The following is a 23836-nucleotide window of genomic DNA, read 5'->3' on the forward strand; positions in this document are numbered from 1 at the left end:
GTGTTCTCTGAGAAAGTGCGCCGAAGAAGACTATTTAGTACATCAAATTTCAATTAAAAGATTAATAAAACTAATAAATAAGAAAGAATGACTTTTTGTCTGGTATAATCATTAGTCATATAATCATTAGTCAGTAGGCGAAACCCAATTTTATGATTTAGTTCGGGACTATCAAGACCAATTGCAACCTAACGCGTAAATTAAAATTAACATATTTACTTATCAAAAAAAAAAAAAAATTTACACATTTATTTATGTGTCGAATTATGATGATATATTTATAATAATTTTTTCATGATCACAATTTAGCTTAATGTCCAAAAGAGCAGACATTATGGGAGATAAATTATGGATTCATTTATCTGTTTAACAGCTGAGCAGGTAGTTATCCAACGACCCCACAGTCCACATTAATTTTCAGTTAAACAGCCCCTCACCAATACACGTGAATAGAGAGACTAAATGAAATATTAAGGCCCCACCTGGAAAAGAAGCTCTTGAACAAAACAGTAAATAACTAATTAGGGAACATAAACAATGAGGGCCCCTACTTTGGTAGAGTTATAAATATTTAGTATAAAAGACAAGTGGTAGTGGGCATAGAATAATAGGGGAAAAATAAACTCACGTGACTATTGCCATAGTCACTATTCATTTATTGAAGGTTATATATGTCACCACAATCTAGGGTACCACCCAAATATTACTTGTTTTACACTTTCCATGTTTACCGGTTTAAAAATGAGTTGTCGCCAAATGAGGAAATGAGGTGAGATGTCACTATATGTGATTGGGTAATGTTTTTCCACCTTATGATAGCCATATAAGATAATTTCTCTTAATTGTGAAATAAAGTGAGAGATAGGTAAATAAAGAAGCACTTGTGTCGATGAAAATACTTTTTTTACTGCTCACACCATGAAAAAAATATTGTAGACTCACCATATAGCTTGGTTGTATTGAAAATTGAAATGGTACTCTCTCTCATAAAAGCTACCAAAAAAAGCAAAACATGATCCAAACTGGAGTTAAGAGTGATTGGGTACCAAAAAAACTTGTAGCGTACACACTTTGAATATTAGTGGGAAAATATTTCTGGCTCTTCCATGTCCAAAACCACCCTAGTTAGTCATGTTTGGTTTGGTTGCTTTTACCCATTTAATATGCATTGGTATTTCCCATCAGCAAAGCAAGCCCTAAATAAATGAGAGAGACAGAGAGAGATACATACATATATATAATACACACACACACACACACACATTTTCAGGAAGCATAGTTTGACCTTTAGGTGTAAAAATATTCACCAAGGGAAAATGGGTTCTAACCTTCTGGCAAGTGCCAAGACCCAAGAAGAATACACCAAACTACCCCAATTAATAAATGAATTACAACTCTGAACACTGAGAGGTTGATTTAAGACTTTTAAGGTGCCTCTTGCCCTCTTTCTTTCACATTTATGCTAAACTATTCACATTGCACTGTTCCCTCTGCCCCAAGCTTAATAATCTCATCTGACCCTTTAAATCTATTGTTATTTTCTGTCACTTTCTTTTTCTTTTTGGACAATGTTTTTTTCATTGTATTTTTATTGGCATAGAAGGATATATATTTGACTTTCAAGGGAATAATATAATGTAAAAGACTCTTGCTTCACATCTTAGAGATTGAGAGTGTGTATTCCCTTGAGACCATTCTCACAGAAGTTTCTCCGTTTTTTTTTTTTATACATGTGACATGAAAGGACTGTATCCGGCCAATGATTAATTAAAAAATGATTCAAATGACTCAACACAACAATTGTGGACAACTATGTGTGTGTGTGTGAAAGAACAACTTCGAGCTTTTGGACTGTCCAACATCCTTAATAACTAAGGAATGATACTTTACGGAATGGAAAAAGAAATTTGAGCACCCAATCAAATCATATCGAGATTTCATTAAGGACTAGATACTCACGCTAAGTAAGTAAGTTACTTTTTTAAAAGTGGAGAATTTTTTTTAGATTTTAATCATGCAATTTGGTATGGAGGGGAAAATCTTACTTCTAAGGAAGACATGTATACTTTTGACCTACAAGTTTGTGATGAATCATAGTTTTTAAACACTTTATTTCATATCATTCGGTCCCATTGCACAATTGTTATTCGCAGACCCGTGCAAATGAAAAGCCCAAACACAATTATAATATGAGCAGATGATCCTTCTCCATAACTATAAAATGGGAGGAAATAAGTGTGTGTGTGTGTGTGTATATATATATATATTCAACAAGCATCCTTAATTTACAAAAAAAAATGCAAATTATCCTCCTTTAACAGCCGAATATTTATTTAGCAAGAAAAAATAAAAACAGCCGAACATCACGTATCAGTATGAAAATTTGCACCTAGGCGAACTTAATTCTTTATAAGTGTATTAGTAAAAGAAAAACGAGAGAATAATAAATAAAGACTTTTGATTCCTAATGAATTACCATGCATTAGCAATTTAGCACAAATCTCTTTTTGCCCAAAAACATACTCCATAGAACATATCTATATATATATATAAACAGAAACATACAACTCATTCTAAATTGCTTCAATATATATTATCAAAGTATGCACAAAGCCACAAACAATTTAAATTTGGAAATTATCCAAATTATCACAAAAATAAATAAATGAATTGCAAAAAAAAAAAAAAAAACTCTCACGAAAACGATAAATAAAAAAGAAATTGAAACCTATATTCATCTTCTCTTTCTATCATGCCCTCCCGCGGAAGCATGAATTGTCTAATTTACCCCTTCCACTCGATACACTGTCCAGTAGGCCTTGTCTTCTCCTTCCCAGCCTTCAACGGGCAAGGCGTCTGCACTGGTGGGACCATACAATTGTACTGCAAACACAACGAACTGCTGACAGGAATCTCAGCCGTCGGATCGATCTCAATCCCAGTAAGAAAGTTATGCTGTAGATACAATATTTGTATGCTCGCCGCCAATAACCGGTCCACCAAACTGCCCGGTACGTGACCGGAGAACCGGTTATTGTTGAGGTATAGATTCTGTACGCTCGAGAACATTGGCGATATTTGACCGGACAACCGGTTGTAGCTCAGATCAACAGTCGTGATTGTCACCTGATCAACAGGTTGAATCGGACCGTAAAATGAGTTTCTCTGCAATTGAAGGTTGCTGATCGGGAAAGTAAATAAATCGCCCGGAATGTTACCCGTGAACCGGTTCAGGCTCAGGTCGAGATAGTTCAACTGGTTAAGCCGGGTTAAGAGCCGGTCCACGGGTCCGGTTAATTGGTTCCAAGACAATGAAAGGTACTGTAGTGAAGGAGGGAGTGAAGTGGGTGAGAGAGAACCGGAGAGTGCGTTGTGCTTGAGGTCGAGGCGGGTTAGGGTTTGTGACGCGAACGTCGGGACCGAACCGGAGAGACGATTGTGACCGAGAATGACGTTGGACAACGCCGGTAGACCTGCGACCGACTGAGGAATACTTCCGTTGAGTTGATTGTAACTGAGATCGAGGGTTCGTAGAGCACGAAGCTGACCTAGACTCGCCGGAATCCCGCCGGAGATGAAATTCCGGCTGACGGCGAGAAACCGTAGGTTGTTCAACTGAGATAAAGTTTCAGGCAGAGCGCCAATGATCCGACCCGGGACAACGGTGAACTCGGCGAGAGCGGAGAGTTTTCCGATTGCAGGATCGAGGCGTCCGGTCAGACCAGGCGAACCGGCCCTCGGGTCACCGAGATTCAAAGCGATGACCCTGTCTCCGTCGCAATACACGCCGGCGAAGTCGCAGGGCTCCGCCGTGAAATCCCATGTGGAGAAGAAGTCCGATCCCGGCATGTCTTCTAGGGCGTTTCGAATGGATTGTAGTGCCAAGAAATCGTGAGGGTCCAAAATTGCATTTGTGAATAGACTAAATTGAAGAAGAGATAACAAGTGAACCAAACCTATAATCAACATCGCTTTCTTTCTCAACACCCACTTCATCATCATCGAATGCGATTTTTTAGTATACTCGAATCTTCAACTGAAGAGAGTTTTTATAGGAGAGAAAATCAGGAACTACCAATTTTTGGTGGGAAATGGGTGTAAAGAGCTTTAATGGAGGTAGAGAGAGAGAGAGATTGTGTGTGATTTTAGAGAGAGAAAGTCATATATCTTGTAGAGAAAGTAAAACTTTTCTTGATCTTCTGCTTCTTCTTGACGCTTCTTCTATCTATCTGTGTGTGAAGTTTCGTTTTTCATTATTTTGGCGTCTCAGAGAAGCGCAATGACTATACTAATCTACTCTGCAATTTTATTATTGTTTTTATGTTTTTATTATTTTTCATTTTTGTCTTTATGGGGATTAGGTTCGGGAGGCCAAACGGTTGTACGAGCCTACGTGGAAGGAAGCACGAGCCTGAGCCTCGTGCTGACATGTCAGCACACTCGGCATGCCGGATATTTCACTAACATTAGTGAGTTGCCACATAATCAGTCAACCACAGGTGAGAAGCCGGTTGTATGATAAGGGCAATTCGAGTCTTGAAGAGGAGATTAAAGACAGTTGTCGGTCATCCGGTCATTTGTCGTTTTGAGGAGTGAAACTGATTCTTGCACTTTCCGGTGTGTCCACATCAGACTTTAAACAGACTTTGCTCTGACCCAAGTCCAATGGACGGGTCCACTTTCATTGGGCCATGCAATACAGCATCAGCGCGCTGGTTATTATTATTGTTTTTTTTTAGCTAAAAACTCAAACATCATGTGAAGTTTTAAACTCCCATGTTCACAAGAGAAAGTATCATTAAATTACAATTCTTAGAATATTTTTAACGGTTTGTTAAAATATTTAAAATATACATTGTTACTTATAATGTGTAAATTTTTTTTTATTTCTAGCAGTCTTTTAAAATACATTGTCACATCATGAATGTGTAAAAGGGTTGTGTATTGTACACAATATTTTTACACTGTTAGATCAATATATTTCTTTTCTCATCACTCTTTCTCATTTCTCTTTCTCATTCCATTAAAGAATCAATTATATATTAAGTAGTTTTGTAAAAATTATGTGAGGTTCTGACATGACACATGATTGGTTATTATTAGGAGATATATTTTTATACAAAAGGTATAAAAACAACCGTTAGAGCTAAAATTAAATAATCCAAATTTTTTGTATAAATTCATCATGACACGTCAAATTTACACAAAAAAATATATATAACGGTTGGAGAAGCTCTTAGGGAGTAAAAACGATTTATTGAGGAAGGTTTAAAGTTGCAAATGAATCTAACCAAATTTAGTTGAGTAATGACAGCTCATTTCTCACTCAATTTTGATTTGATTCGATTCCTTGACGAACTTAAAATATTGAGTTGAAGTTCAAATATAGGTGTGCCCAAGAGTTTGTATAATTGGTGAAACATCTTATTCTAATATTTTTTTTCTTGATAAATAACAAATTTATTTCTAATTTTTAAAATAAAGATTTGAACCTTCAACCTTTAACTTTAAACAAATGAGAGATCACTGAACTATAAATGTTAGTGGTTGTTTTGAAACTTTTATGAATTTTCATTGTTTTTCGATTAGTTTGTAATCCTAAATTAAGATCCGGAGACATACCTATTTTTTTTTTACACGCAGATGGTAAAAGGGAATAGTGAATGAAAATGGTGTTCAAGTTTATTCTTCACCAAACATGCTTTTAAGGTAAGAGTAGTTGGCGTCTTCACGACATGGCAATTTTGATTGACAGTGAAAAAATAATGTACTGTAATCGTTATGGTTGGGTTGGTAAAGGTTGTTGCTCACGAGTACTGCACTTGTAACGTAAATTCTGCTGGTATGTATGGTCCTTGTGGGGAATATCAATAAATATATTTATTACATTAAATGGGAAATACGTTGTTGCGTCAATTTGTCATTCACCCCATAATGTAAAGAGTTGGTTCGGGTGCTCCAACCAATGCAATGAAGTCAATGGGTCAGGTTCTGGCCCAATTGAATTTGGCAACCCAACCTCCAAATTTACTTCAATTCATAACACATCATCAATTTCACATTCTTCTCGCCCCAACCTCATAAATGTTAGTAACATATTGCTTTCCAAATGAAAAAAAATAGTATAATCAAGCCTCATTCGCTTTCTCACTTGTAAATTAGTAGTCAAAATGTGCTATAAAAAAAGAAAAAAGAAAAAAAAAAACAGTAGTCAAAAGAAAATTTTCAAATTTTGTAACATTGCTCTCTAATCACTATAACGAGTTGTTAAAACCTTGAATTTAATTGCCCGGTATATGTGGGATGAGAAGACTGCATGTGTTTGGTGATGAATTAGAGGGTACTCTCAGAAGTCTGATATCACTACTGTCAAACAAAAAAAAAAAAAAAAATCAAATTTTACAAAAATGCTGAAAAGTAGAAATCTCTTTATACAGTGTCAAATGCAGTTTGGAGCCAGAGCGAGCAATTGGCATTTTGAATGGGCCAAGCGTTTAGGGGTTTGTGGCAGACCTTCCACAACCCTAATTAAGGTACCAAGGCAGCAAGGCCAATAGTGTGAACCTATCAAGTGCTCTGTATTGTGAGAGTTGGATTTGGGAGGTTTATCATTATTCATTTAATTTTTCACCAAGAATCTGTTTCAATCCAAAAGTTAACATAGAGAGGTCACGACTCTAATAATGAGAGAATTTGTGCCGTATTTGCCGGTACCAAAAACGGAACAAAAAACAGAAGAAGAAAAGGATGCGGGCCGAGTACCGTGGTTATATTATAAATCCAAAGTTGAAAAGTTGTTGAGAGATTAAGATGGGCCTAAAAGGGGGTACGAAAGCCCAAGAGCACAAGCATGTGCAGAGGAAGTACAATCCAGAATAGGCCCAGATGTCTTTAACAGCAACATTGCAAGCAGACCAAGAATAGGCCCAGCCACTAAGAGTGGACCTTCCTTATACGGCACAGCTGTGATTTCAATGAAACCAAAGCAAAATACCAATAAAAGAAAATCTCATCATCCCATTTGATATCCTGATCAAATCAAACATTCAGCATTAAACAAGATTCTATGCTTCTTTCCAGTGTTGGATATAAGTAGTTTTGAGGGACAGCATGAGAGGCAGAAATGTTTATTCACACCATCTCTATCTTATGTACAACAGCTTCACTAGCTACAAAAATTCATAATCTTCTCTGTTTCTGCCAGCATGGGGTGAAAACAAATATTATTTATGCCATCATAGGAACTGACCCACCAGCTGCCAAGATTTGTTGCTCCAGCTACAATTAAGAGACAAAAAAGGTTACGCAAAAAATATATATATATATATATATTAAGACAACGTTGATGGTCGGACATTCAAACAAAAATTTGGGTTTAAACAAGGAAGGATGTCTATGAGCAACAAAGGAACAGACAAAAAACCAATGAAAAACAGAAGAAAGAAAAATTCCTTCCATATTTATTTATACGGGGAATAAATCACTGGATGCTCCACAAATATTGGGGTTTCAGAAAAGCTAGAGAACGACATGCCCCTTTTCAAAGAAAAACTAATGGAGTTTAAACAAGAAAACTGACATTTTCATGAGCGAATGTTCAACAACTGAGAAAAGAGGTAGCAGGATTTAAATGATCCTTTTCATTGGATTATCAAAGTCATCCTACTGAAAAAAACTCTCTCTCTCTCTCTCTCTCTCTCTCTCTATATATATATATATATATATATATATTATTAGTATACTGAAAAAAACTATTCAAAAGTGTACTTACCCTGAACAGAGTTTCAAGCTTACTCTTCAAGAGATAGTACTCGTGTTTCACTTGTTGCAGACATGTAAAACACCTGCAATGTCATATTCTTCAGCCATCCCATGTAATACCATTTGGTGTCACCATTATAATCATGAAGCCTCAATTGTTGTTAAATTAACATAAAAGCACAAGACACCCAAAAATATACTAGTTGGAACCTACATATAATACCATATGATTCAAGTTTAGGTTACGAGCATACTAAATACCAGGTCTATTTCAACAATTTTTCGAATAATATGAAAAATTTCAGGTTTACCTTATGGATTTAAGGGAAAATATACAAAAATTCCCTAGGAGAACAATTACTGTTCTCAAACGGCTAACTAATTATAGTTTATAAAATAATTAGAATCAAATAGATTTCAACAATCATACAACTGTCCACTACCATACCATGCTTGCAATTTTTGAAGTTCAAATGAATAGAGCTTGTTACCGTTTTAGAAAAGGCCTTGCTACTAAATGTTACAAAGAAAAAGAAAGTTTGTTAAAATCCTAAATGAAAGGCAAAAAATATATTTCCTTACTTAATCAATGGTATTCTAGTGCTGAGAGAGTTCTGGCGAGCGTTGTCATATGTGTTTTAGAAGTCAGGAAGACAGTTGAACCATTAAGCGCAGTCATCCTTTCTCTCTTTTTCTCTTTAAACCTCACAATATGTTGGTCTTCTTGGATATGGGTTGACTACAAATTTTCTAAGATCGTCTTTAATTACCATCTTGGTCTACCAAAATAATCTAAGATCAATCACATTAAACTTGCTAGGTTCCAATTTCTATTTTTCTTTCTAAATTAAATTTTTTTTTTAAGAATACAAGGTACTTTAGAATTCTTTTAATTTGAATTGCTTCTAATATGTTGGCCTGATAATAATTGAAATTGAAGTATTTACCTGAAAAATATTTGAAATGGAAGTATCAGCAATTTTAGATGAAAATATCAATTAAGTTAAAGCTCTTCAGTTTATTATGGTAATTTGATATATATATATTTTTATCTTATTAATTATAGTCCAAGGCCGCCCCCTCTCAAATCTTTTTCTGGCTTAGTCAATGACAACAGTTGACAAAGTTCAATGGTTGAGCTTCATAGACAGAATATTGTCACGATATATGGTAATATTCGTGTGACTTCATTCTTGCATACCCCGTTCTTTTTATATTCAAATCAAGGGTATTCCCTTTATTTTAAAAATAAACTACAATCATCATAGAACCCACGTAAATCTCACACGCAAGATCATACAAATTGATAGTCTACAAGGACAACATACTTCATCAAAATTAAGGTGAGGAATGAGGCTGTTAATGTTGTGAAGAACATTCATGCATATGATGCATGAATTACTAGGTTTTCTGCACAGACTAGGGTGATTTATCAATGAACTTTTAGATACACAATAAGCATCTTGCACAATTTCCATATAATATATGGGTGGTGATGGAACAGAGAGATGATGCTGAATGTTAAAGTAAACTCACCCTTCGATGTTTTTCTCCTCGCAATAATTTCTGAAGGCAACACAAACATTTTTGATTCTCTGTGCGCCTACGCTGTTACCAATAAAAACACAATTTTAAAAATAAAATTACAAGTATTTTCAAGAAATCAGATCAAATCAGTCATTTGACTCCATAAAGAGGGGATTTTGAAGGGGAAAAGAAAAGGTACAAAAATAAATAAATAAATAAATACCTGGAACTACTGCCCTTGAACTGGTGGACATGGGCATCGACCTGTTTATAGTCTACAATTTGTTGTTGTCTGTACAATCGGAAAAGAACCCAAATAATCCTAAATCTCTTGAAATAAAAATCCCCAACAATAGAAAAGAAAGAAATAGAAAACAAGGAAGATGGAGAAATTAACGAATCTCACAGAGCAGTGGCCATATTATTGAGAAGCTTATCAGAATCGTCAAAGAAAAGGGACACCACTTCAACAACAAAATCTGGGTTACTCTCATCTTGCAGTTTCTGAAGCTGTGCAAACTGATCATCCAAAAAACCCTAAACACAACCAAAAACAATCCATCATTTTAAAAGAACAAATTCTAAAAAAAAAAAAAAAAACATGAAAAAAAAGAATCATTTTCGGAAAACCCTCACATCACGATATAAAGATGATGTGTAGTCGACAAATTGCCTCTGCAACTGACCGATGGTATCCATGATTGTGCTGCGATAGCTTGCTTGTCCCACTATTATATCTTTTTTTCACACACTCAGATCAGACGAGAATACTAGAACTTTTACTAGATCTTTAGACCCACCCCACGATATTATATGTATATGGAAGTAATCATAGATGTGTTCTCAAAAGGTTGATTGGGATTGAATGATTATTAATGGTTCGTTGAAAACCCAGTGTTGAGTAAAAGAGAGCCTCACACAATTCAATCCTTAAATTAAAATTAATTAATATTTTAGTAATAATATATGTTACTACTAAATCCTAAATTCCTAATACTAACAAATAAATAAATAAAATCGCTTTTTTCTTCCATTGGCTTGTCTTTGTGCTCTGTCTCTACGCAGAATCCGCACCATGCTTTCTTTTTTATCACCCCCACCGGCCATATACGATTATGATGGGAAGTCACATCCCACATTTGGCGTCTACAACAGTACCACTTTCCACGTACGCCACTCACTTTCTCCTGTATCTTTCGTGTGTATTATAAAAGTATATAAATACATGCACACACGTGTCTGCCACGAAAGTCTGATGTTCATGTATTTCATTAGAAAATATATATAATCATTAGATTTCTTGATCCTCTATATTGATTTTATGTGTTGGATTTCTTCTCATTAATACAACAAAAATTATTGAATGAGGAAGAGCATAGATGGGATAGGAATAGGCTCGTGTAAGAATGGTTTTTTTTTTAACGAAAATAAAGAATGTTACCAATTGGAGATGCAAAAGGGGCCATTCGGGTAAAATAATATAAAAAAATTATCACCATGGTAGATGTCACATGGATAAATTCTGAACACGAATTTAGTGGCCCAGTGATGGCACTAAGTCAGAAATATGAACAACTTTTCCCTGAATTTCTAACTTAGCTCAGCCAACTCACACTTGTTGCCTAGAACACACAGCAAGTAAAATACTCACACACAAGTATAGTTGTAAGAATGTAAAGACAACACCCACGAATTTACAGAAGCACAAGGCTTCCAACCTTTTATTATTATTTAAAAAACTGTACAAGGAAAGGTCTCAACCTGCAGAAGCATACAAAAGTCTCTCACAACACAATTCTGTGTCTCACTTTCAATCTGCCCTCTCTACAGAACCCACATTAGCAATATATAGACAAATTCTCAAAACCGCCCACAATTGCCCACTAAAGTGGTGGATGACACCCTCATCCACCCACAACTACTCACTAAAGTGGTGGATGACACCCCCATCCACCTAGGGTCATGCTGGCACCCACTAAGTGTGCCAACACTACATATGTAGTTGACAAACCCAACTATTAGCTTGTTGACACGCTCTGCTTATGCCACTTGTCCACAGGAAGTTATACATTATCTGCCACCTTCTATATATCAGCATAGTGGAAGAAAACCGACTCTAACCACCTGTGTGTTGTCCCCTCAGATCTGTGCCACATGCATGGGAAGTTACTCAGCACACTCTCACTCCCCATAATATATGCACACGAGTGGGAAGTGTTAGTAACTTTCCCCAACCAACTGAGCCCACTTAGTGGGAAGTGTTAGTAACTTCCCCCCAACCAACTAAGCCCACTTAGTGGGAAGTGTAACTTCCCCCAACCAACTAAGCCCACTTGCCCATCTTCTGTAACCATAAGCCATGTCTGAGTCTCCTGAGCCAACCTTGCACACTGAGCTTTGCCTACGCCCACTGCATTGTGCCTATGTCCCTAACTTGACTATGCCACACATCCATGACTTGTGTGGTCCATGCTTTAAGCAACATTTGAACCAACCTTGTGAACTTAAATGTCTCAAAGTGCACGACATCCAAATCGAGTGCCGTCTATGCCAACCATCTTTTATGGACTCAAGGTACCTCCCACAAAGATCCCGAGCCAAAACTCCAAGCTTTACCTTTTCACCATATTTACGAAAATGCCACTGAGCACCCCCAGTGCACACTGACAGCATCCCATGGCTGTTAGGGGGCTTGTCAAGATCCCAACCCCGTAACAAACCTCCTCCACTTAAGAATTTCAACGTCTTCGTTGAAGTAATCACAAAGTGTCACAAGTCTCTGCCTGCAACCTAGCATGTTGGCCTCGACCAACCTGAATACTGAATATTAACACTACAACAAACTCCACTGCTGCACTTAATAATGACACAAACCCCAACCTCCTCTTCAATTCATGACATGAATTCTGAACACCTTTGGATTCTGTCCTCACAACCAGCAACCCAAATCAGAAAAACAAATAAAGAGGGAATTCAATATTACCAACCTTGGCAATAAACTCAGTGAGCATTTTTGCATAGCCTTCCCCCGAAGCTACGCGCCCACCTGCACCTATCATGACTGCATGACAAGAGGATTGACCCGAACATTACCCTCATCCGAGTCTGAATCTCTTCCATTGGCTTCTTCAGCAACCATACCATTCACCTTCTCCTTCTTAGGACAGTCCCTCGCCCTGTGTGGACCTTTGCAAATGAAGCAACCACTGTCCAGCTTTGGCCTCTGCTGGATGAACGTCGCCTCTGACTTACCTTTATTTTTCTCTTCCTTAGCAACACCATACCTCTTGGGCTTGTCACTGAACTTGCCCTTCTTCTTCAATTTGCTGGCGAAAGTAGAGTCAGACTTTTTAATCTGCAAGTCCACTAGGCTGTCTGCTGCAACTATAGCAGAAGAGAGGTTGATCACTCCGCTCCTCCTTAACTCGATTTGTGCCCATGATTGCAAGCCTGCCATGAAATTAAACAATTTGTCCCCCTCGGACATATCTTTGATATCCAGCATCAAAGATGTGAACTCTTTCACATATTCACGCATTGTACCCGTATGCTTGAGTCTCCTCAATGACTCCCGAGCCACCCAGCCAGAATTTGCTGGAAGAAACTGCTTCTTCAGTTCTTTCCTCAGCTCTGCAAATACAGTAATTTTTGGCAATAACTCGTCCTCCACCCGAGTTCGCCACCACAATTTAGCATCACCAGACAAATACATACTGGTAATAGTTACCTTGTCATTATCTGGAATGTAGGCTGCTCGAAAATATTGCTCCATATCCCACAAGAAATTCTCCAGATCTTTGGCACTCCTTTTGCCCCCGAATGACTTTGGTTCTGGAATTTTGATTTTGGAAGATGATGGCTTCTCTCCCACAACAGTCTGATTGTGCATGGCCCTCTTCAACAGAGCCACCTCACCCTCCAAATCCTTCACATGTTCTTTGAAGAGGTCTGTCATGGACATCACATCATCCGTTATAATCTGCATCTTAGAGTTTGTCTCCCCCACAAACTCTTCAAGCATTGATTGTATTATCTGCAACTTAACTGCAAACAATTCCATCTGCTCTGTCAAGGCAGCAACATTGTCAGATTGTGGAGCACCCACCAAGGCCTCCAAACAAGTCACATGATCTTTGAGAGCTTCTGTAGCATTACCACCGGCTATGATGAAACCACCTCTGGACTCTGATACCAATTGTCACAGGGGTAAATTCTGAACACGAATCTAGTGGCACCGTGATGGCACTAAGCCATAAATATGAACAACTTTTCTCTGAATTTCTAACTTAGCTCAGCCAACTCACACTTGCTGCCTAGAACACACAGCAAGTAAAACACTCTCACACACAAGTATAGTTGCAAGAATGTAAAGACAACACCCACGAACTTACAGAAGCACAAGGCTTCCAACCTTTTACTATTATTCACAAAACAGTACAAGGAAAGGCCTCGACCTGCAGAAACATACAAGAGTCTCTCATAACACAACTCTGTGTCTCACTCTCAATTTGCCCTCTCTACAGAACCCACATTAGCAATATATAGGCGACTCTCAAAACCGCCCACTAAAGTAGTGGATAACACCCCCATACACCCACACTACCCACTAAAGTGGTGGATGACATCCCCACCCACCTAGAGTCATGCTGGCACCCATTAAGTGTGCCAACACTACATATGTAGTTGACAAGCCCAACTACTAGTTTGTTGGCACGCTCTGCTCATGCCACTTGTTCACATGAAGTTACACATTATCTGCCACCTTCTATATATTAGCACAGTGGAAGAAAACCGACTTTAACCACCTGTGTGTTGTCCCCTCAGATCTGTGCCACATGCATGGGAAGTTACTCAGCACACCCCCACTCCCCATAATATATGCACACGAGTGGGAAGTGTCAGTAACTTCCTCTAACCAACTGAGCCCACTTAGTGGGAAGTGTTAGTAACTTCCCCTCTACCAACTAAGCTCACTTAGTGGGAAGTGTAACTTCCCCCAACTACCTGAGCCAACTTAGCTATCTTCTGTAACCATAAGCCATGTCTGAGTCTCCTGAGCCAACCTTGCACGCTGAGCCTTGCCTACGCCCACTGCCTTGTGCCCATGTCCCTGACTTGACTATGTCACACGTCCATGACTAGTGTGATCCATGCTTTAAGTAACATCTGAGCCAACCTTGTGAACTTAACCCGTGCCAAGCCCACTAATCTGCACCCACGTATAAATGTCTCAAAGTGCACGACATCTAAATCGAGTGCCGTCTGCGCCAACCATCTTCTATGGACTCAAGGTACCTCCCATAAAGATCCCGAGCCAAAACTCCATGCTTCACTTTTTCACCATATTTACGAAAATGCCACTAAACACCCCCCAGTGCACGCTGACAGCATCCCATGACTGTCAGGGGGCTTGTCAAGATCCCAACCCCATAACAATAGACCATCTTACAAGGAGATGATAATAATGAGCTAAATATAGAAGGTGGCATGGTCAAAAGGATGCCATAAAAGCACTTCTGATTAACTATATTTTGAACTCTAGCCTTGTCCTCGCCTCTCCAAGTTCTTCAGTAACTTTCACAGGCCAAACTCAGGGAGGAAAAAAAAAACAAAAAATCATCCACGAGTAACAATTTTGGGGAGAAAAATAAATAAATACACAGTATAAACATAACCTTTTCATTCATTTCCTTTTTCATTTCTTTTTTTCTTCAATATAAACATTGTTTGGAGAGATTTTTTGCTCACACCAAAATCATATCATATTTACACGCTGACTTGATAGAAAGATCAAGACAGGTAAAACAAAGGACCTTGCATCAATCCATAAATTTCCATCTACACAAAATGTACATGAGAGAGAGATGTTCACATATGCTGGGTTGTTTTGTCGTCCAATTGCAATCCAAGCTTCAATTAGACCCGTATCCAGCAATTCTCATTTTGGAAGCTATAAATCAACCTGTAGCCCAAAAAAAAAGTGCAAGTACAGAATTAAATCACATCAATTAACAGGAAAACCGAAACCCTCTACATGAACATAATTAGCAACCATTTCGCCTTCATAGGTACCAAATGGCTGCATTCACAACACCACAGTATCTAACCTTCCTCTGAGAAGGGAAACATGCAACCCAGCAATCCATCACTCTCTTCGTCATTCTCAGCTCTTCCCTTCTCAAAGTGGCTACCGCTGCTGTCCACATCATCAGTTACAACTTCAGTTAACCCGCAGCATTTATCAAGCTCCAATGCCTTACAGTAACCCTCCTGAAAAAACTGTCCAAAATCCACCAGATTTTTTCTTGAAGATGTAGTCTGCTCTGCAGTGATGTTCAAAGCCGAATCAAAATGGTCAGCAGTTAACATGGGATCCTCCCTTACTCCACCAGTGTTTGAGGTCCGAGCTCCTTCAGCAACAGCTCTTCCATCAGAAGGCAACTTGCTCTCTACTGAAGATACTCCATTTGTAACAGAGTCATCAACTTGAGAATCAGTGTTATTTGAATGTTCAGCAGGTCTTTCTTGATATAACTCATTCAGGCTATGACTAGTTGATGTAATAGGCTTCTCTATATTAATTCGATCCAAATCAAGCAAATTCTCAATTCTTCTTGACGAACCTGAGGAAAATTTTTAGAATAAAATGAGTTCCATAATATAAGGGCTCAAGCAAGAGCGAGACACAAAAATGCACATCATGCTAATGTATAAGAGATATCTACCAATGTTTCCTCTTAAAGATATTCAAAAAATGGATTCCTGCTATTGATTAGCTGCCATGATATCATAACATATATAATGCCAATAAGCGACCAAGTGTCCACATTCTTGTGTAAATGGTACAAATTATGTCTTACCACCATCTGAGCTTTCAGTGGAGCTAAGTGATGCTGGCTTTGAGTGACAGATAACCGTTTCTTCAGTGGCTTTGTCTCTGGTTTGGTAGGGCTCCAAAGATGAAGCATTGTGATATCTTCCCCCAGAAAGCTCTCTGCATGAAACACCAAGCAGCACCGGTTTCATAGTGAGACCAATCACAACAAAAGGACACGACACTTGGAAATATGGAAGACAATTTCAACAATGCCAGACATTTCTACTTTATCAACTAAATGGAATTTACAGAAGCCCGTCCTCAAGTCTACAAGGACAAATTAGGAGATGGAACATTTTATCACTGAATGCATCTAAATCATAAAATTAGAATCAACAATGAAATGGTACTAACTTTGGCAGCAGGCAGCAATTATATTGGTGGGAAAAGGGGTTAAACTTACAATACAGTTTTGTTCCCTAATTCGTGTTGACATTAACTCCCTCCAGTTTAAGAATTCTTGTCTTTATAACTAATTTAGTTCTTGGGTATTGAGATAAGTTATCATTAAAGGTTGCATTAGAAAGATCAGTAGTAGAAATGGAATTCCTAATCCAGTTCCTTCACTCAATTTTATCCTCCATATACTGAACTATATGCACCCTTGAGGAACTACATGAAACGGTCAAGATCAAGAATATATGTCTGAAACTACATGAATTTTCTGAATTCAATACAATCACAATAAAATATTTTCCCTCGGCCCATTTTGGCCATTTTTTGATAGAGCCCTTTACCCACTTCTCCCCCGCAAACCAGGTTTTTAAAAGACTGAAGTTCTAAATAAATAATTAGAAGGTTATTTTAGTAATATCCGATTGAAGTGAGCATTCTACCATTAACATGTCAATGACCGTCAGCTAAACCAAACACTTCACAAGCTGGAAATTGATCATAAGCAGATTTCAGAAAGATGTGGACACCAACATCAAAAAAATATACAATACAGAATTATGATAACCTTCAAGAATATATATATAACTATAATATAATAATCACCTGTCAGTCCAGCCTGATTTGATGCTATGGAAATGATCAAAAACAGGCAATAAATCCTTCCGTTTTATTTCCACTTCATAAACAGGGAGCCTCTCAACTTCAATCTCTCCACCCGCTTTATCTTTGACTCTTGGAGGACTCATCGTATAGAATCGAATCTAGACCAATGATGAAAACGAATCATAACCGACATAGAATACAAATATAAGGATGTCACAACTCCAATAGAAAGCATACCTTGGATTTTTGCCATATTAATAACCTTCCAGAGTTAATTTGCACCTCTGCATTGGATAGATATAAGTGGGAACTCTCATGAGCGTTTAAAGAATCGCTTTTCACCAACTTTTTCCACCCCAAACCATCATTTACCTCCTGAAAGTTTGTTTTATAGTTATCATCAATTATCTCTGCAGATTCCTCTCTCTCTGGCCTATCAGATCTTCTGCATACGTCCCACCATTGAACAGATTCAACTTTCACCCTTAATTTGTCATCTTGTGTATGGGCATATGAACCTGACTGGGTTCTTAAACCACTATCAGTTAGTTCCACCCCTAATGATGGCAGAAGCTCATATTGAATCACTTGGCCCGACGGCGTATAAACCAACAGATACTCCAAGGAATTATTTGACCTTGAGTGAACATGGATACTTTGAGTTCTGGAATTGTGAAAAACAGCAGCAACAGCACCAGATGGCACAGAAACCTTTCCTGCTGCAGAAGCAGCAGCATTGCTAACTGAGTCAAGCAATCCAGAATTACTATTTTTTATCCGGCTCACAACAGAAAGGGTAAGAGGAGGAGGGGGTGGAGAAAGTTGCTGATTTATGATGAAAGACGAAGTAGACCACCATGGTAGAGAGAGAACTGGATATAAGGCGGGCTCTTCACCGTGAGCACTAAGACTTTGAAAGCCCGCGTCACCGCCGAAAGGAGATATAACGAAAATATGGCAAGTGCATTTGGATGAAATAATAGCAATCCACTGACTATACTGACTAAAGCAGATGTCTTGGATGATCTGTCAAACAGAAAGAAAAAAAAAAAAAAAAAAAAAAGGAAAAGTACGAATAAACCCATTATAAAAATTTATTCAAGATTATAGAGTAAAAAACGATAAAAGCCTGAGAACTAAATGTATACTAACAGTTGTTGTTATTCCACGATACAACTTGTAAAGATGCACATGAGAAGAGCTCCAGTCATAAGTTTGATTGCTTGATCCACTACGTATGCAACGTGGCATGATCCGAAAGACATTCAAGTTATTTCCGTGCATTGATGCAGTTACAAGAAGGGTTCCACTTGGATCAAAACATAATGCAGATATTGGACTGGTATGAGCCCTAAATTGCGATATAACAGCTTGGGAAACAAAATCCTTGACAACCACCTGCAATCAACCATTGTGTAAGCAAGGTATACAACTGTCCAAAAAGATCAAACGGAAGACAGAAATTAAGCACGAACAACACAAAAATATAACGTGGTTCGGCCACTCGGCCTACATCCATGGCACACAAAGCCCAGAGGGGTACATGCCATTCGTTATATTCTCTCTTAATTTTGTTACAATGATCACCTCTAGTTATAGGTGAAAGAATACATACATGTGATAAATATGAAAAATATATTGATGGAAAGACTCCTAAAATCAATACCATGAATCACTCCTATTAATATTATATCAAAGACTTAAATCACTCCTATAATGATATTCTCTAACAACTGAATGGAATAATCAGTAACTCCATTTGTTTGTGGAAAGAAATTCAGAAAATAGTTTATGCTGTTGGTCATGGCAGCACATCACTATGACTGAAATGTCATTAGCTTTTCATTAAAGTGTCCATACTACAAGAGATTTGACAATATATTCAGCCCTATGGTGCATGGACTCGAAGTGGTGATCCTCCCTACATCCCAAATCTTAGGGTACTCAGACATGAGTTTGAAACGTGTCCAAAAGTTGGGTACGGTCATTTTCTGCAATTTATTTTATTTTATTTTATTTATGTAGATTAGCATATTACATATTCTAATGTGGAAAGCATCGAAGTTAGGGGATTCTACAATTTCATTTCCAGGATAAAAATTTCCAATCAACCTATCGAGTCCATTATTTCGAAGCAAAATTTCAAATTATTTGCTTACATGCTTAAATGGATATGATTTACATTTTATGCTTAGCTAATTAATTGATGATTAAGTGTGTATGTGCCACAAATACACAACTAACCATTCCCGCATTCTCGGTTTCTGATGCTGAAAGCCTACCAACTTTCCAGCCTGAAGTTGATGGCACTGGAGAACTAGGACCATCTGGTAGAAGCTCTGGACAGTATCTGGAAAGAGTTCTGTATCCCATATCCCCTAGATTCAAAATCCCAGCAGCCAACTGTTTGCTGGACTCCATTGCATAACGGGCCATCAAACTACCACTGCCTGGCGATGTTGAAGGGCTGATACCTGGAGTAAGGTTCTTTGGGCTTAAGCGGCCAGTGTTAGAAACAAGCAAATTGTCAGAAGCATAAGCTAACCACCTCGGACCCACAGCCATTGGGCCATAACCAATATTAACACCAAATGTTCCTTGTTCTCCAAACTGAGGAACAGGATAGGTGAGAACACTGAATTTCTTTTCGTGAGTAAGGGGATCAACACAATATATCTGTCACCACAAAATAGAAAAATCAGTTAGCTGTCAAATTCCATTTCTCACCAGCAAGGCTACTCAACTGGACAGTACATAATCTTCATTTCATAAACAGGAGTGGTTTTATAAATGAATTACTGACAGGTGCACTGCACTAACAGAGCTAGAAAGTACTCCTTCACTCCTTTTTTTGTGTCCAGGCTGCTTGATTTTCCTAGCTACCACAAACGACTAGCAAAATTAAGGGGGGGAGGGAATCTGTGAAATAGTTAGAGTTTTATAAAACTCTGTCCAGAAATTATCATATAAATGATAAAACTGTATGCTCAAAATATGCAAAGTGCAAAATGGTTGTAATGCTGTTTCTATTTATGGTAATTATAGTTAGAACGTATTGAATATCAATGTCAGTTTTTCAAATCAAGTGACGGTCTCAGATAAGTTAGAACTTACTTGTGCTTCAAGACCCACAGCAATTATCCGAGGACTACATCTAACCATACACACAGCTGATCGGAACCTCAGAGGTTTCATAAAACAGTTAGACCGAAGAGAGTAAAACTGAACAACCGTAGGAGAGTTGGCAGTCTTCCCTGATTGAGACTCCACAGAACCATCTCTGCCCAAATGGCTACAATTTCGACTCAGGGTTAAGCTGTTGGATTCATCCCCTGCAACAACCAACAGTAAAGGATGTGATGATCTACATCCTTCATCACCGTCAGACTTGGCAGGAAGGGGCAACATCTGTAAGAACCTAACTGGACCTTCACGCTTCGAAACCAATTCAGTGAAATTAGAGTTGTCTTCAACATCAAAGACCTGAAAACCATTCTGATAACCAAGTAACAGAACATGTTTGAAGGCAGTTGGACCAAGCTCTATTTTGTCAAAGCCAGCCCAAGTTACCTGTTTAACAATGGAAGTTCAGATCTAGATTAATTTACTGCAACATAAAAAAAACAAAGGAAAAAGGACAGAATATGCAACAATCAAAGAATCAGGAACAAACTGCTGAAATAGAGACAAAAATGGTCTAATGAAATCAAAGTATATTTCAAGATTTCCTTGGGTCATTTAAACTCGTTCAAATAGTCATCAAATCAGCATGATTAATATGTTGGTCTATCAATTTAAAAAACTCGATCAATAAATTCAAAGTCAAGTCACCAAAAAGATGAGTTCAAAAAGGCAACTCCACTAAGAACTAGTTTACAAGTGGAGGTACACATTTTCCAACATTTTCAATCCTAAACTAATGGGAATGTAATAATCTGTTGATCACTCATAGTCGTAGAAATAACAACATACTAAAAAAAGGCAAGCACTGGTATGGTAAATCCTTTTCTAAAAACTCTAATATGGGAAACTTGTACAATACTAATAAAAAGCAGATATATGTTGATACTCCTCTCACATTCCTTCCAAATACACCATATGAAGCATAATGGATCAGCTTTACATGGTACATTCAAGTACCCGTATAACATGTTTGATTAATTTCTGTTATTATAAACTGTATGGTGTCATGAAAGTCAACATAACTCTTGAATATATATATATATATATATATATTGCTTCTAATTACCTAGATCTTGTCCTAGATTTTTCTAGGGAAGAAGGAGTCTTTACAAGCTGTAATAAAGAGTAATTGTCAACAATAGTTATCATGATTATGTACTGACAGATATTAAATTGAGATATAATGCATTTCTCGCAGCAATTTTACATACGATAAATAAAGTACAATAAGAAACACATATACACATAGAAAGCTAAGGTACAATAAGACACATAGTGGTACCTGCGTTAAATTTCTAGCATATTCCCATCTTACAAAAAGTTTAAAGTGAAAGACAAAGAATTTTAGCCAAGGAAGACTAATTGAAATTGCCACACAATTTAATTTGTTCTCCCCTTTTCTTTATTATTAAAGAATTTATTTCAGTAACTACTTCTTCTGTTACTTTTTCTTCAGAGCTTATTTGAGTTCACGTTCCTGATCTCTTTTGTAATTCAGTATGGATATGCTTAAAGACCCTATTACTTGACAGTGTCATTTATCTCTTTTACAATTCAATCCTCCAATTTTCACAAGAATATTGAGATCACAATGCTTGCAATTTGTCATAAACACAACACACTGTTTGAACTTACCAATGTTAGTCACATATAAAACAGAGTGCCATTGGTGCAAACCGTGCAACAATTGTGCGCTAGTGGAAAGTTCAAATCCAAAAGCAGTCACTGTGTTGAATAATGTCAAAGGTAGGTCATCCCGTCCATCAGCACTTCGTAATGACCTTTATTAGCCATGCAATCTATTGAGAAACTTCATTAAGACTCAAAGATTCTAAAACATTACATTGTTAGGTTCAAATCTCAGAAACTTGGGAACAGTCTACTTTGAACTCTGGCATATTCTTGAGAAGACCACGTGGCCTACTTGAGCTATATATAAAAAATAATTGCCAAATTCAGTTGGATGTACATGTTCAGTATCTAAATGTGTTTAAAAAAAAAAAAAAAAAAACATGAATTAATCCTAACTCCTGTTATAAGCTAAGCGAGGGTATGCTAAATTACACAGAATTGTCAGCAAATCAAGTGCTACTAATAAGACTCGAGCAAAGTTACGAGTTCATGAGATACAGAAATTCAGTCATTCGTTCCAACATGATTTAATAGGAAATTTCACAAGGATATTTATGTTCATATATAAAACAGTACTTTATAGAAGACACAATTACATAATCATATCTTTTTAAGACAATTCTTCCAATTCAACAAATGCTTACACTTAAACACATACTATCTCTTTCTTCTTCCATCCATATACTTAACATATACCTATATTCTTTCATTTTTCTTTAATTACATGTATCACATATCAAACTTATTCTCTTGTATATTGAATAAAGCACGACCCTATAATCTTATTCCCCTGATTAATATTCCTATAGAGAAAGATAGAAGGAAAAACACGATTGAACATTTACTTATAAAAAAAAAAAAAAAAAGGTAAAAAAAAAAAAAACAATTGAACATTTGATTATATCTTTCTACAAAAAGACAGTTTTATTGCTCATCTTTCTTATAGTATACATAAAATCTGGAACCCAAAACAAAATAGGATATGATAATACAAATGTAATCTTACTTACCAAAAAAAAAAACTAAGCATGTCATTTCAGCAAACAACATAAAAAAATTCAACAAAAAATAAAGCAAAATTGAAGAATACCTGATCTCTGGGACCATCTCCGGAACGGGAAATAGAGGCGGCGACGGTAGCACCGGCGGAGCGGACGACGGTACTAGCATTAGTCGATACGGTCTTGAGACAAGACGATATAATCCGCAAAGAATTGGGCAACAATCTACTGTTCTTTCCCTTCCCCTTCTTCATCCTTCTCTTGAACCCCTCCCTACCACCACCACTACCGCCGCCGCCGCCGCCGCCGCGTCCGCCACAGACTCAGCAGAAGTTTCCACTTCGCCGCCGTCCACCGCCACCACCTCCACCGCCTCCGCCGCCGTAGCTGACGACCATCCCCGATCACCTAAGATCATCCGATACTCCGATCGCGGTGCGACACACGCGAGGAACCAGCAGGATTTTCTTCTCGTTTTCGTAGTACCTGTTCCAGTTTCTTAGGTTTGACTTGAAGCTTCTCTCTCTCTATATAAGTGTCTGTTTCTCTCTCTAGAGGTCTCCACACCTTCTTTAGACTCCGCCAGTTGTTTGCGCAGTAAGTAAAAATTAATCTTGATTTTCGTAAACCGCCGAAACGTTTAGAAGAGAAAATTTGTTGCGGAAGCTATAAGTTGAATTCAGTGTACGCTGAAATGATACGATCATACGGATAGGCTTATTTATTTTGTGTTTGGTAATTTCATAATTATTATTAATAAAAAAATTAATTTTTGTGAATTTGTGAGTACCAGACAATTGAGTGCTTCATTTGTTGCGGGCCCACTACCGACAAAGTGGAACACAGTGCCACACAG

The 23836-nt window shown here is 37.5% G+C and overlaps 3 protein-coding genes across 3 annotated transcripts; all 3 read right to left on the reverse strand.

The window, feature by feature from the left end:
* Positions 1 to 2568: 2568 nt before the first annotated feature.
* Positions 2569 to 4417, reverse strand: LOC132268901 (probably inactive leucine-rich repeat receptor-like protein kinase IMK2). The gene has a single exon (XM_059769812.1). It carries the CDS (start codon positions 4000 to 4002, stop codon positions 2785 to 2787), a length of 1218 nt encoding a protein of 405 aa, XP_059625795.1. The 5' UTR covers positions 4003 to 4417; the 3' UTR covers positions 2569 to 2784.
* Positions 4418 to 6997: 2580 nt separating this feature from the next.
* Positions 6998 to 10351, reverse strand: LOC132268902 (histidine-containing phosphotransfer protein 1-like). Its single transcript, XM_059769813.1, has 6 exons — positions 9925 to 10351; positions 9695 to 9825; positions 9512 to 9580; positions 9298 to 9369; positions 7772 to 7844; positions 6998 to 7278 (listed from the first exon to the last, which is right to left on the reverse strand). Exons 1-6 carry the CDS (start codon positions 9985 to 9987, stop codon positions 7228 to 7230), a joined length of 459 nt encoding a protein of 152 aa, XP_059625796.1. The 5' UTR covers positions 9988 to 10351; the 3' UTR covers positions 6998 to 7227.
* A 4602-nt stretch (positions 10352 to 14953) lies between these two features.
* LOC132268903 (autophagy-related protein 18g) lies at positions 14954 to 23317 on the reverse strand. The gene is made up of 9 exons (XM_059769814.1): positions 23070 to 23317; positions 20279 to 20734; positions 19409 to 19840; positions 18317 to 18562; positions 17402 to 18190; positions 17165 to 17322; positions 16149 to 16282; positions 15396 to 15911; positions 14954 to 15250 (listed from the first exon to the last, which is right to left on the reverse strand). The coding sequence occupies exons 1-9, from the start codon at positions 23232 to 23234 to the stop codon at positions 15246 to 15248; spliced, it is 2901 nt and encodes a 966-aa protein (XP_059625797.1). The 5' UTR covers positions 23235 to 23317; the 3' UTR covers positions 14954 to 15245.
* Positions 23318 to 23836: the final 519 nt, after the last annotated feature.

This window comes from Cornus florida, unplaced genomic scaffold (assembly GCF_030987335.1).
Source record: "Cornus florida cultivar Cherokee Brave unplaced genomic scaffold, ASM3098733v1 CherokeeBrave_3.0.0_Hap2_Chr08, whole genome shotgun sequence".
In the NCBI taxonomy this organism is placed as follows: Eukaryota; Viridiplantae; Streptophyta; class Magnoliopsida; order Cornales; family Cornaceae; genus Cornus; species Cornus florida.

Bases quoted from the DNA above. Each gene is read 5' to 3' on its own strand.
- LOC132268901 (XM_059769812.1), bottom strand. From the start codon at position 4,002: ATGATGATGAAGTGGGTGTTGAGAAAGAAAGCGATGTTGATTATAGGT.
- LOC132268902 (XM_059769813.1), bottom strand. From the start codon at position 9,987: ATGGATACCATCGGTCAGTTGCAGAGGCAATTTGTCGACTACACATCA. The intron at 9,581-9,694 runs GTGAGATTCGTT...CCGATTGTACAG, and splicing joins AATAATATGGCCACTGCTCT to ACAACAACAAATTGTAGACT. The intron at 7,279-7,771 runs GTAAGTACACTT...TCTTAATTGTAG, and splicing joins AGCTTGAAACTCTGTTCAGG to CTGGAGCAACAAATCTTGGC.
- LOC132268903 (XM_059769814.1), bottom strand. From the start codon at position 23,234: ATGAAGAAGGGGAAGGGAAAGAACAGTAGATTGTTGCCCAATTCTTTG. The intron at 20,735-23,069 runs GTATTCTTCAAT...ATTGTTAAACAG, and splicing joins GAGATGGTCCCAGAGATCAG to GTAACTTGGGCTGGCTTTGA. The intron at 18,563-19,408 runs GTTAGTTGTGTA...GGTTGATTGCAG, and splicing joins AAACCGAGAATGCGGGAATG to GTGGTTGTCAAGGATTTTGT.